General features: G+C 44.7%; 1 protein-coding gene across 4 annotated transcripts in view; it reads left to right on the forward strand.

Annotated features, from left to right (window-relative positions):
• Positions 1–873: 873 nt before the first annotated feature.
• wls (Wnt ligand secretion mediator) overlaps positions 874–13,712 on the forward strand; it is a 30,422-nt gene continuing 17,583 nt past the window's right edge. The window contains exons 1-5 of one of the 4 annotated variants that reach the window (XM_021612922.3): positions 874–1,372; positions 4,382–4,654; positions 9,849–9,973; positions 10,258–10,419; positions 10,649–10,785. In XM_021612922.3, coding sequence (XP_021468597.1) covers positions 1,267–1,372; positions 4,382–4,654; positions 9,849–9,973; positions 10,258–10,419; positions 10,649–10,785 — 803 coding nt within the window. In that variant the 5' untranslated portion in view covers positions 874–1,266. Of the gene's footprint in view, positions 1,373–4,381; positions 4,655–6,286; positions 7,238–9,848; positions 9,974–10,257; positions 10,420–10,648; positions 10,786–13,712 lie in introns of those variants that run through there. The other 3 variants (XM_090181984.1, XM_090181986.1, XM_090181985.1) reach the window with 3 other exon arrangements.

The raw sequence follows: 13,712 nt of genomic DNA on the forward strand, positions 1-13,712 counted from the left end.
TAATCTTCAGTAGGATACATCAAGTTCATTAATTGGGACTTTCCCATTCCAGAACGAGTGTGCAGATGAAGTGGCTAAATTGAGCATAAAAGTGCTAATTTTAAGTAGTCTGGCTCCCGCAGCGGTCTACGGCACTGCATCTCAATGCAAGAGGTGTCGCTACATACCCCGGTTCGATCCTGGGCTGTATCACTATTGGCCCAGCATCGTCCGGGTTAGGGGAGGGTTTGGCCGGGGTAGGCTATCATTGTAAAATCAGAATTGGTTCTTAACTGGCTTGCCTAGTTAAATAAAAATACTGTCTCCTACCACAGATGTAGGCTTCTGTAGCTAGGCCTTGGACTCCTTATTAAAGTTTAGACCTCCCAAAATCCACATGCTAAAGTGAGGTGGGAAAAGCATAGATTATCCTTGCACCCATGTCACTGTGAACATGGCGGTCACTATATATAATAATTTGACCTGTTTCTTAGACTAGGCTTCCTTCTCTTGTCACCAAGGAAAGTGACATTTGTCCTGTAACCGCTTGCGCGCTTGACAAATACGCCCACTCCTTGCAGCTCGCCTCCCTCCAACACTATCTAAAAAAAAAATGATAAGTGGCTTATAGGTAGGTGGTTTTAGCCTCTCAATAATAGGCTATCTTGGGCACCGAAGACAGAGATGTGATCACACAACAAAACAGTAAGCTAAAGTGTGCATAAGCTTTAATATTTGCATAAGGAGTTAATAACTTTCCATTCAATAATTTGTATGAAATCTTTACACATTAATTTCTCTAAATAAAGAAACGTGATATGATACTTTTTTTTGTATAGGCTGATCCATAAATATCACACATATCCAGACTTAGGACATTTATGGACTGATAGAGTTTTTAACATTGGCAATGAGGGGAAAATCACGTCAAGATCAAAACACATCAAGCTTCACTGAAAACGTTCCTTTGCATAGCCCTTGGCTGGCATAATAGAGGCTGTTATTATTCGGACAAAAGCAACCTGGCATTACGAACCACTATTGCTATGCTGCGGCGCTCCACAGATATTCCTGCAGTGTAGTGTTCGAGAAGGGATAGGCAGGCGTGCTATTCCGTCATGTGATTCTCCTTTTTTCTTCCTACAGTCCTCCGAAGTTGATTTTCAAGCGAGCCAGTGCTGGTGCCTCCTCAATCTCGGCATCTGGAGTGCTAACTAGATGCGGTGACTTTCGTCCCGACTCACCTTATTTTTCCTCACCCGGCGTAGTTTTCAACAACTTTTTAAGATGGCCGGGGCAATTATTGAAAACATGAGCACCAAAAAGTTGGTGATCGTGGGAGTGATTCTGCTTTTGTTCCAAGCGTTTTCTTTTATGGTCGGTGGCTTGATTGGTAAGCATGGTTTTCCCAATTGTGTTCTCTTCTGTTGCAACCTTTGGCTTTGTTATTCGACATCGGCGGTTGAATATCCACTATTTGTCGAGCACATTGAATATTCTATGTAGGCCTATCAAATAATGAAAACAATGTCATTATTTAGTCTATCACTGTTGTGATTTGTCATGTGAAAGTGTTGTCTATGTAACTATTAACAATGTAGCCTTTAGCCTTTTAACGAAGATACATTGTATCAAACGTATCAACTTTTGATAAGTTGCAAGAAAAATAACTTACTGGTGGTATTCGTCTGCCTCCAACTCAATATTTCCCTCTGTATTTGCATTTACTAATACAAAGCACCTTTCCTATATTTAATAATACCGTTATTGTAAAGTATTGAGTGAATTCATTTTTAAATTGCATAGTTTTGTTTTCTCTTGAAGAATGACATATTTTACTGTAAAACACCATAGGAATTGGTGTGGATAACTTCACTCCGATCCAGCACAGAACGTTGTCTGCCCCACTTCTCTCCACCTTCCTCTCATTATGTATGTCTGCTCCGTAGCCCCAGGCAGGCACCATCTCTTTATTTCCCCCTTGCATCTCCCTCTCTCCCTAAATCACAAACCCCTCTCAGCATTGCATATTTTTTACTTCTGCTGGTGCCATTTGCATGACTCTGCTCCCCACTGACACACACACACTCACGCACATACATACTCATACAAACTGCCACAAACTCAATGCCTCAGTAGTTGAGTCCTATGAAGCCTGTTGTTACAGATCCCAATCTCTGGTTAGTTTTGGCAAAACACTCCAGTCAGTCAGTCTGTCTCCTCTCTTCCCCAGAGCTGGGTGGCTGCTGATAAATGAGCTTGTTTGGGCTACTCCTGCCCAAGATAGTTTTAATGAAGCCGGATGCCTTTTGTATTTGCCCGGTGGCCGGGGCCAGCCAGGGTAATTGAGTAGAAAGGCGTTCGTCTTCCCCTGTTATTGGACAACTCCAACACAGCGTGAGGTCACTGGGCCGAGAGGCGGCCATTATTGCAGACACACTGGGGTGGAGACTGGAGGAGCTGCGTGCTCCCAGATTCTCAGGGTGCCAGGATAATTGAACTCTGGGGGGTTCCGTGGAGCTGGTTTAATTCAATTTGGCATGTCTGTGCTTGTTCCCGAGTAGGCCCAAGTCCATTGTGAGGCGACATTGGCGCACCTAGCTAAGAAGACACACTCGCAGAGAGAGAGATAGTTGATACTCTTCTCAAGATGGCCTTGGATTACTTCTGAGGGGGGATGGGGGGTGCCAAAGGCCTAGCCTCAAGGGTTATTTTATGCTGTGTTATGTTTTTGTCTGTTACGCTATTGAGAGTAAATGGGCTCAACGTCGGCTAGTAATCGAGACCGGTCACATTTGATTTGGATAGTCCATCTGTAGATGCTCTACAAGGGCAAACTATCTGTTGCTAAGGTTACGCTTAGGGTTAGCATTAGGTTTAGAATAAGGGTTAGGATTGGTAGATGGTAAGTTGAAATGTCACTCAGTCTGTAGAGCAACTAAAAATGGACTATCCAAAGTGTTAAGTAGGGGTGATCAGCACAGACCATGGCATCGTAATCAGATGCGTTTCCTTGTTTTAGCAGGATAAGTTATCAAGAGTGTATGAGATTTTAGAACTGAAGTAACTCCTGTCAGGCGATGCATTGCAGGTGTCTCATATTCCTTCACTTTGAGCAGGTTTTAAAGTGAATTATAGTGGCACTGATGTATACATACTAGAGTTTTGAAGTTATTTTGTTCATGGCTGATGTCTGTATCTGGCCCTGAGGGCATGGTCTGGCTCTTGTTGATACCTATTATCAATACACCCTGGTCCTTTTTATGGACCTACGGTCCCCTTAGTGACCAAGAGAGTCTTAACCACTGCTTAATCACATAACCCCTCCGAAAACCTTTTCTTACCCTGTCGATACCCTTTTCTAGTCCTCAAACCTATTCCGTCTTTCATCCCTCAAGCCTCCTTTCTCTATCTACACGGCACCATATACTCAGCTTTCTAATGCTAATGTTTAGTACCTTTCCCAACGACTAGTGAAATCCTATGAGAGAGTGGCCAACCTCATCTGGCTCATGAATCTCTATACGGATACAGTATTATGACTTGAGTACTGGGGGCTTTCCCGGGAGCCACCTTTTTTTAAAGGGATTGGGCCTTTACTACAGGGTGTTCTGTCAACATGGTTAGAATGAATTGTCACTTTGTTTAACCAGGATTTGGCTCGGTTTGATCTTAAACTCAACTTCTTTGCGTGTGCGTACTTTGTTGAGCTTGGTAGCCGTCTGACACAAGTTAAACTCCGGAAACAACGCTTTGGTTATGAGTTTGGAAATGTATTCATGTTTAAAACCTCACCATTAGCCTAACTGTGGATGAATTATTTGTAGTGCATTCTGTAATTGAAGAATATAATAGGCTTTTACATTTTTTTTTCCCCCCGATGATTGCACATGGTCTTTATATTTCAGCACAATAATAAAAAGTTACACAATACACATACAGCATATATATATTTTTAAACCTTTATTTAACTAGGCAAGTCAGTTAAGAACAAATTCTTATTTACAATGACGGCCATACCCGCTGGGCCAATTGTGCGCTGCCCTATGGGACTTCCAATCACGGCCGGTTGTGATACAGCCTGGAATTGAACCAGGGTCTGTAGTGACGCTTCTAGCACTGAGATACAGTGCCTTAGACTGCTGCCCCACTCGGGAGCCAAGCATTGAAATGAGAACCTCAACAAAATTGCCAGTGTGGGCCGCAAAGAAAAATTCCCCCAAAACGCTTATTCCGTTATTCTATAGCTTATACCATCAAACATAGTATTAGATGAGAATTACAATTTGTATTTCTCCACAAAAGGTCTCATCCTCAGGACGGATGACTAGGACATCTTATGGATCTAGGTCAACTACCATAGTGATCGGGCATTAACTTAGCAACTCCCCTCTCCCTGTAGCTCCCAGCCCCACCACGGCAGTCCACTACCTGGCTACCAAATGTGTGGACGCGGTCAAAGGTCACCAGAGTGGCAGGTGGTTCATGCCCTGGGGCCCTAACCAGTGCGACAAGATCCAGGACTTTGATGAGGCTATGTCCAAGAAGATCGAGGCCAACGACATCGTGTTTGCCGTCCACATCCCCCTGCCCAACAAGGAGATGAGCCCCTGGTTCCAGTTCATGCTGGTCATCTTGCAGTTTGACATCGCCTTCAAAATGTACAACCAGATAGGTAAGGGGAAACTGCAGACTCAATGTGATTTTTGTTGATTTTCTTTCCTTTTTTTGACTGTGTGTTATTTTATTGTCAAGACATTCTTATCTTTGATCGTTGTCTCTTTTTGTGTTATGTTTTGTCTGGGGTGGGGGGGGAATATGTTGTCTGTGTTTTGTGTTTTTTTTTAGGATGTTAATTGACTGTCTCTCTGTCTGGTATGTCTTTGTTGTGTCAGTGATTCATGACGATTCACGCGTACAAGCATCTGTATTACCGCTAAAATATTTGGGTGCTTTGCCCTTACGCTCCTTGTGGATCCAATTTATAAAGTATTCAGATGTGTGTGTGTGTGTGTGTTTGTAGATGCTGTTAATATTAGTGTCCCTCTGTCACCTCAGGGTATTGCCTGCTTTTGTCCTGTTTATTGTGGCGAATGCATGAGCACCCAGAGGAATGTGCCTTTTCTCTCCTCTCAGTAGATTGGATTTCTCTCGCACTGAGAGAAAGGCCTAACAATGATGGATATGCTGCTGGTTCTCCACAGTGATACAAGCCTCAGGGCTCCATGTCAGTGGCTTATAGTCTCTATAGAACAGGTAGCTGGGGGCTGCTCGAACTGTGGTGGGCTGTCTCAAATTGGACACTGATAGCTTTGCAATTTCTTAATATGGAGTGGAATAACACTTTTCTGGGCACATTTTTCACCCCTTCTCTTTGCTTATCCCTACGATGAATTGTAACATGGTATATGGTACATCACTTGGAGTGTTGGGAAGGAGTTTCTCACTTTCCATTGCAGGGTAGTGTATCCTTGAGGTCAGTGTAAAATGAGAAAATAAAAGCCCTTGAAATATTGAGTCATTTTCGGCAGCCGATGTTTGCTCAATTAACTGTCACCTGATCTGATAAAACCTACAACCCCCCCCCCCCCCCCCCCCCCTGTATCTCTTAACATTCCTTTATGTTCAGACCAGGAAGGGTTTGCCATGGTCCTTATCTGAACATGGTACCCTTCAGATCTGTGCCCAATTTCAATCTGAACCCAATGTACTTCCTGTACACCCATTACAATATGGCAATAGACATAGGAAAATGTCACCATCTTTCTTACACCAATTCCAGTCCTTTTCTCCCAGAAGAGCCCAGGTGTAGGGATGAGGGTTTGTTTTGGAAGTGTGCACAGTTATTACATTCAGACATGGCAACCGTCTTCTGATCTAGCATTAAGGGTAATATGGAAGCTTGAGCTTGCTTCTCCCTTCCTTGACTTCCTTGACGGCAAGTGGAATATCTCTGTGTGCGTTGTTGTTAAGGAGAGGCCACAGACAGGGCGGGATCGGAGCTGCGCCAGGTCTGGGGCTGTGAAAGAAGGGATTAGAGGGATAACGGAGGACTAACGAAGGGGGATTGGCGTGCCGGCCTGGGAAAGTGACGGGGGCAGAGATGGGGACCAACTTCTTCTGTTGTTACAGATGTCTTGCTAACCTAGCGCAGGGTGCACGGCATGTACAGTAGGGCACGAGGCACTCTGTAACATCCTCCTCTTACCGAAGATACGTTGCAAAGTATAGTTTAGAGCAGTGATGCGCTGCATTTTTACCACAATGGAAAAGCTAAAAGTAAAGTTTGATCTTGTTTGACTCTGGATTAAACTGTATACTCCAATTTGAACTATAGCTGTGTTTCAGTATGTAACGTTACTCCTCAAGATGTCGAGTCATTAAAAACAAAAAAACCTCCAGTCCCAAGCAGGACGTGGGCTTGTTTACAGCTTGTGCTGCCAGACTAGTCATCGATTCACTACCCCGTCCAAGAATTCCACCCACCCAGATATGGGACGGTTGTCCACCCTACTCTAATCCGCTGGGGCCAGGCAGACTGCCTCTGATCACCTGCCAGAGGTTTTACTGTTTGGGGCCCTGAGGATCACCCTGATGTCAACAGCTGTCTATGACCGAGCCACAGAGGAGAAATGGACAGATTGCCTGTGCTTTTCATTTTTTTTTTTTTTAAGAGTCGCCATGCACAGAAATAGCATGCGGCTGCATATAAAACGATGCATTCAGCTTCAGTGCTGAAACGTGTAGCTGTAATCCAGGTTGTCCTTGCCACTCTAGACCACATTAGCTTGCTGAGCTCTTAGGTCTCATTTTGGTCTCAACAGAGGTCAGATGGTCTCAGGCAGGAATGTTCTTCATTTGTGGCTCGCTCTGCAAACTACCTCTGTAACATTAACAAGGAGCGGAGTTGCAGTTTGTTCAAAGAAGAGAAGTTCCAGCAAGCTATTGACATTGAGCTCTTCATGATTTACTTTCTCACGGCATCCAAATGTCTCTGTCTGAGAGGTAAGCAAATGAAAACCAGAACCCTCCGTGTGACAAAATGGCGTCGGCCTGTCTATAACTCAACCAGAACCACTTTCTTTAGACATTTACCATGCCGAAGGTTGGTCCCTGAGATTAATTGTCCCCTTTTCTTTCTCCCCCACCCCACTCCACCCAGGCAACAGCCACCCCTGGCAGGGGTCCAGCAATAACACAGCTGTTGAGAAGGCTTAGTGGCGATGGGCACTGCACTAGGGTGGAATGTTTGTGTGCGGTAAGCTGACATTCAGGATATTTGGCGGTGTTCACTTGAGGGGTGGGAAAGAGGGGTATATGGAGACAGTAGAGGAGAGAGGACTGCCAATAACTCCCCCTCCCTCCTTTTCCTCTCTTCCCCCTCTCCCGGTCAGGGCACCGGGTTTCTTTCAGGGCTCTCCAACTTATTTCATAATCACATGAGTCTCTTTGGAAGGGTGAAGCACAGATCTAAAGCCTGTGTTGGCATTCTGACGGCCATTTTGTTTCTCTAGGCACTTAAAACCAGGTTCAGCTCAACGTTTTGCACCTTCAAGTCAGTAATATTGTATCATTACCAACTGTATAGGAGACTGAATTGAAGGCCTTACATACATGCACGTAAACTATCTTTAAGCCCCTCAACAGGGAAATGTTTCGGATCATTAATCATCCTTGGACTATTTTGGGATCAACATGGCCACTGCGCCACCCGGGAGGCCTATTGAATGTTCTTATAGGCACTTTAGTATTGCCAGTGTATAGCTTCCGTTCCTCTCCTCGCTCGAACCAGGAATACATTGCCAACAGCCTCCCTCGAAGCAGCGTTACCCATGCAGAGCAAGGGGGACAACTACTCCAAGTCTCAGAGGGAGTGACGTTTGAAACGCTATTAGTGCGCACCCCGCTAACTAGCTAGCCATTACAGCCGTTACACCAGCCTAATCTCGGGAGTTGATAGGCTTGAAGTCATAAACGCACAAACCGCACAAAAGTGCTGTTTGAAATGAATGCTTAAGAGCCTGCTGGTGCCTACCATCGCTCAGTCAGACTGCTCTATCAAATCATAGACTTAATTATAACATAATAACACACAAAAATACAAGCCTTTGGTCATTAAAATGGTCAAATCCGGAAACTATAATTTCTAAATCAAAACGTTTATTCTTTCAGTGAAATACGGAACCGTTCTGTATTTTATCTAATGGATGGCATCCATAAATCTTAATATTCCTGTTACATTGCACAAACTTGAATGTTATGTCATAATTATGTACATTTCTGGCAAATTAATTACGGCCTTTGTTAGGAATAAATGGACTTCACACAGTTCGCAATGAGCCATGCGGCCCAAACTGCTGCATACTGACTGCTTGCACGGAACGCAAGAGAAGTGACAATTTCCCTAGTTATAAGAAATTCATGTTAGCAGGCAATGGTAACTAAATATTCAGGTTTAAAAATCTATACTTGTGCATTGATTTTAAAGAAAGGCGTTGATGTTTATGGTTAGGTACATTGGCGCAACAGTGCTTTTTTCGCAAATGTGCTTGTTAAATCATCACCCGTTTGTTGAAGTAGGCTGTGATTCATTGAGAAATGAACAGGCACCGCATCGATTATATGCAACGCAGGATAAACTAGTAATATCAACAACCATGTGTAGTTAGCTAGTGATTTATGTTAAGACTGATTTGTTTTTTATAAGATAAGTTTAATGCTAGCTAGCAACTTGGCTCATTGCTGTCCTCGCGTAACAGGTAGTCAGCCTGCCACGCAGGCTCATCGTGGAGTGCAATGTAAGGCAGGTGGTTAGTGTTGGACTAGTAACTGAAAGCTTGCAAAAACGAATCCCTGAGCTGACAAGGTAAAAATCTGTCGTTCTGCCCCTGAACAAGGCAGTTAACCCACCGTTCCACGGCCTTCATTGAAAATAAGTATGTGTTCTTCTTAACTGACTTGCCTAGTTAAATAAAGGTGTAAACATTTTTTTTTTTTTTTTAACGGTGTCCAAAATTACAGATTGTTATGAAAACTTGAAATCAGCCCTAATTAATCGGCCATTCCGATTAATCGGTCGACCTCTAATCTGTTCTGTCTTGATAGTATTTTTCATGACATGCATTCTTTCCTGCATACTTTGAAAGTTAAAGGGATAGATCACCCCTTGACAGTTTCTCCAACGTTTTCATATCTCAAACAGTCTCAAACTCCAGATGACACATTTTCAAGATATTAACTGATATCTAACTGACAAACTTTTTGTGGGCCGAACTATCCCTTTTAATAAGCCCTGTACCACATTTTGTAGCCTTTGGAATAGTTTAAAGTTGCACTCGTCGTCTATAGTGGATGCATTGTCTAGGAAATGAATAGCATTTCATGCTAAGTGAAAGCAAATGAAGTGTCTGCTAATTTGACGGCATGAAAATGACCCAGTGTTGCTCTTAGCACAGATCTTATGTGTAGCAGTCCAGATTGTGGATTTACAGCGTTGAATGCATTATTTTCATAGCTCTAGACGTTGCGTCCTCTGTTCTTTTCCCGAAAGGCCGTGACTGTCTGTCTGTCATCCGAGACTTATTTCACCCCAGTCACCGCTGGTTTACACCAAAGTATTGTTGTCATAGCTATAAATTGAGTTACGCAATAGGGAATTGCAGGCGGAGAATTTGATTTCATTGCAAATCCACACTTCAATGCTGACCTGCTTGTTAAGACACGCGTAGAGCAAAAACAGGATATATATGCCATTATAATGAAGTCTCCCCATCTGTTATTTGGCATCTATATACAATTTGGTAGTCGGTAAACCTTTAAAAAAACTTCTGGGATCTAAAGTGTGATGTATTGACATCTTCCTCCTACAGAGGATGGAGCAGTGGCCACCATTGATGTAGGTGTGGCCTACAGGGATGACATGCTCGGTGAATGGACAGAGATGGCCCACTCCATAGAGCGAAGGAAGCTTAGCTGCAACTTCACCACCACCAAGGTAAACACAGGACACTGGAGTGTTCCAACCGTTCCCTTCCCTCTGGGGTTAAACACTTCCAGTCCTAAAGGGTTTTTTGTGCTACTGGTTTTAATCACTTGATTGCTCTGTTTTTTATTATAGTATTGGTTGGTTAGTCCACACATGATCATTCAGGTTTTAAATTAGTCTCCCAAAGTTCTGTGGTTACAGCTGATTTAAATTGAATTTTGTGTTTTAAAGAAATTCCTTATAGTTGGTGTCCCGTCAGACGTGTCTAAGTCATCTCTCGCTGTGCCCTGTAGACGTATGAGAACGAGGGTCGCTACTACGAGTGTGACCTGCTGCCCTTCATGGAACTGGGCAATGTGGCCCACAAGTACTACCTGCTCAACATCCGCCTGCCCGTCAGCGAACGCAATAAGATCAACGTGGGCATTGGGGAGATCAAGGACATCCGTCTGGTGGTTAGTAGTGTGTGTGTGTGGGTGCTGGAAGAGCGACTCAATGAAGTCAAATCTACTCATAAAATATCTGCGATCATTGAATATCCTTTACTTTTGTCTTGGAAACGTGTGGAGATACTTTAAAAAAAAGTTTTTCACATCCTAACTGATTACCAAAATGGCCAAACGAGATGTTGAGGTGAACTGTGTGAAAGACTGGCTGACGTTTTTTCATTTCCTATCCTATCAGGGTATCCATCAGAACGGCGGTTTCACCAAGGTGTGGTTTGCCATGAAGACCTTCCTCACGCCCAGCATCCTCATCATCTTGGTGTGGTACTGGAGACGCATCACCCTCATGACACGACCCCCTGTGCTGTTGGAAAAGTAAAAGGCCGCCATATTTTTTTATTGGACTGTGAACGGGATGGTTCTTTGTTGTGTATTTCGGCGTTCAGTCATCCATTGGCGTTGGTTGCTTCGTGAGCTGGTGCACCGTGTAGGTGTGCATTGAGAATTGATCTCCAATCCAAAATGCATGGATATCCTTGTCCTAGCTTCATACACACAAGTAAGGCCTTCAGCCAGGGTAAAACTCAGTAACCCCCAGTGGATACCAGTTAGGCCTTGGGCTTATGGCAACGTTAGCAAGTACAGGAGGAGACCTGCCGGTCGATTAACTATGGATGGACTGTGCATCTAGGTCAGATGTTCTCAGTGCACTGTCCTGGGCCCCGTATTCATAAAGTGTCTCAGGGCAGGAGTGCTGATCTAGGATCAGGTCCCACTTGTTTGTCATGTAATCTTAATCATAATGATCTAAAAAGACAAAACTGATCCTAGAGCAGCAGTTGGGCAGCTACACTGTTAAATAAAAATGAGAACCAGGTGTAGCTTTTTCAAGACCTGTAGTGGTGACAACTTTATTCCAAACGATAACTAACACCAGATTGAAATGATGTACCAATGTAATGTAGACTGATACCCTGTGCCGAGAGCTATGTGTTCAGTTTGGTTTGTCCCTTGCGGCGCTGGGAGAGTATATCAGTACGTCGCTGCGTTCACCACCACAGGAACGTTCGTCCAAGCGCGACACGCGCTCCACAATCTTGTAGCACTCCACTAACACTTCTACCCCTAACCTCTCCTCCCGCTCTCCGTCTTCCCCGTCGTCTCTACGGCTCAGAGCCCTCGTTCCCAAGTGACCGCGCAGCTCTCAGGAAATGGCACTCGAACTCTGTTTGTGGAAAGTACATGAAGGTCATTTATCAGTAATTGGCCTTGTTAAAGCACTGGAAGAAATGGCAGTAGTCCACACTGAAATAATAAACGAGTCTACACAGAGTACAAAACATTAGGAACACCTTCCTAATATTGAGTTGCACCCCATTTTGGGCGGCGGACCATTCTTGACACACGCACAGGAAACTGTTGAGCATGAAAAACCCAGCAGCGTTGCGCTTCGTGACCGGCAAACCGGTGCGCCTGGCACACACCACCATACCCCGTTCAAAGGCACTTAAATATTTTGTCTTGCCCATTCACCTTCTGAATGGCATACATGTACAGTCCTTGTATAGCTTTCACCTGGTCAGTCTGTCGTGGAAAGAGCAGGCGTTCCTAATGTTTTGTACACGAAGTGTATGTCAAGTCTGTTTCCACCAAAGCTATTCCTTAATATACGGTAGTTAGTGCTCTTATTTCCCCAGGTTGTAGGTTGAGTCCTCTTGCTGCTTATGTCTCTCTTACAAGTTATGGAGCTAGCTCTGCAGCTTGTTTAGTTTAAGTGCTCTTTATACAAACACACACACACCTCTATCTCTCCCATCTGTATATTCGCAGAGCGCAGGACATTCCATTCATACTAGCCCAATGGAACGTATCTCGCTGCCGGCTCTTCTGAAATGTGATTAATGTTTTTAGAGTCAATTGCACCCCCCCCCCCCCAATCCCCTCCCCCATCCACACACCACCATTTCCCCCACCCTCAGCCCGTGTTCCACCCACCTTCCCCCTCCCTGCAATACACCCCCCCCCTTTTCTATCCCTCAACTGCACCCCTCCCTCCTTTTCTCCCCTCTATGCGATTATCCTTTCATCTTGTCCTGGCATGCGGGGACTTGCAGCGGTTGAACAGAGAAGCCTTGTTCTGTGTCTGTAATAGGTTGGTTTGATTTATTTATTTTAGCCAGTGTGATTTATCATAGCAGCGTGGTCCAGTGACTGGAGAGATGGAGTATGGAGTCTCCCGGAGGTCCTACCCCACGGCTCCCTGAGGGGTCTACGGAGAAACGTCCAGGTATAAGTTCTCCTGCTACACACTGGGGTTCTGTGTCCCAAGTATTTCTGATGGCGCCAATGCCCTCTCAGCGGAAGTCGTCTATTACCGAATGAATGGCCGCGCACAACTCCCAACACCATTATTCAGTTAGCTGACGACGGCACGGTGGTAGGCCTGATCACCGACGACAATGAGACCCCGCCTATAGGGAGGAGGTGAGAGAACTGGTAATGTGGTACCAGGACGGCAGCCTCTCCCTCCCAACATCAGCAAAACAAACGAGCTGATCGTGGACTACAGGAAATGGAGGGCCAGGCCAACTTCCATTCACATCGACGGGGCTGTGGTGGAGATTTGGCATGGGCCCTCAGATCCTCAAAAGTTCTACAGCTGCACCATTGAGAGCATCTTGACTTGCTGCATCACCGCTTGGTATGGAAACTGTCCGACCGCAAAGCGCTACACAGAGGGTAGTGTGTACGGCCCAGTACATCACTGGGTTCAAGCTCCCTGCCATCCAGGATCTCTATACCAGGCGGTGTAAGACTCCAGCCATCCGTCATAGACTGTTCTCTCTGCTACCACACGGCAAGCGGTAGCGATGCACCAAGTCTGGAACTAACAGGTCCCTGAAAAGCTTCTACCCCCAAGCCTTAAGACAGATAAATAGTTAGTCCGGGTAGCTATTTGGTTAACAATTTAACTATCTGCGTTGATCCTTTTTGCACAAACCTTTTTCACTCATCACATACGCTGCTGGTACTGTTTCTTTATCCTCTTGCCTAGTCACTTTATTCCTAGTTACAGTGCCTTGCGAAAGTATTCGGCCCCCTTAAGTTAATACTTTGTAGCGCCACCTTTTGCTGCGATTACAGCTGTAAGTCGCTTGGGGTATGTCTCTATCAGTTTTGCACATCGAGAGACTGAATTTTTTTCCCATTCCTCCTTGCAAAACAGCTCGAGCTCAGTGAGTTTGGATGGAGAGCATTTGTGAACAGCAGTTTTCAGTTCTTTCCACAGATTCTCGATTGGA

The sequence above is a fragment of the Oncorhynchus mykiss genome, chromosome 8 (genome assembly GCF_057628025.1).
Source record: "Oncorhynchus mykiss isolate SJ-2025 chromosome 8, ASM5762802v1, whole genome shotgun sequence".
Lineage (NCBI taxonomy): Eukaryota > Metazoa > Chordata > Actinopteri > Salmoniformes > Salmonidae > Oncorhynchus > Oncorhynchus mykiss.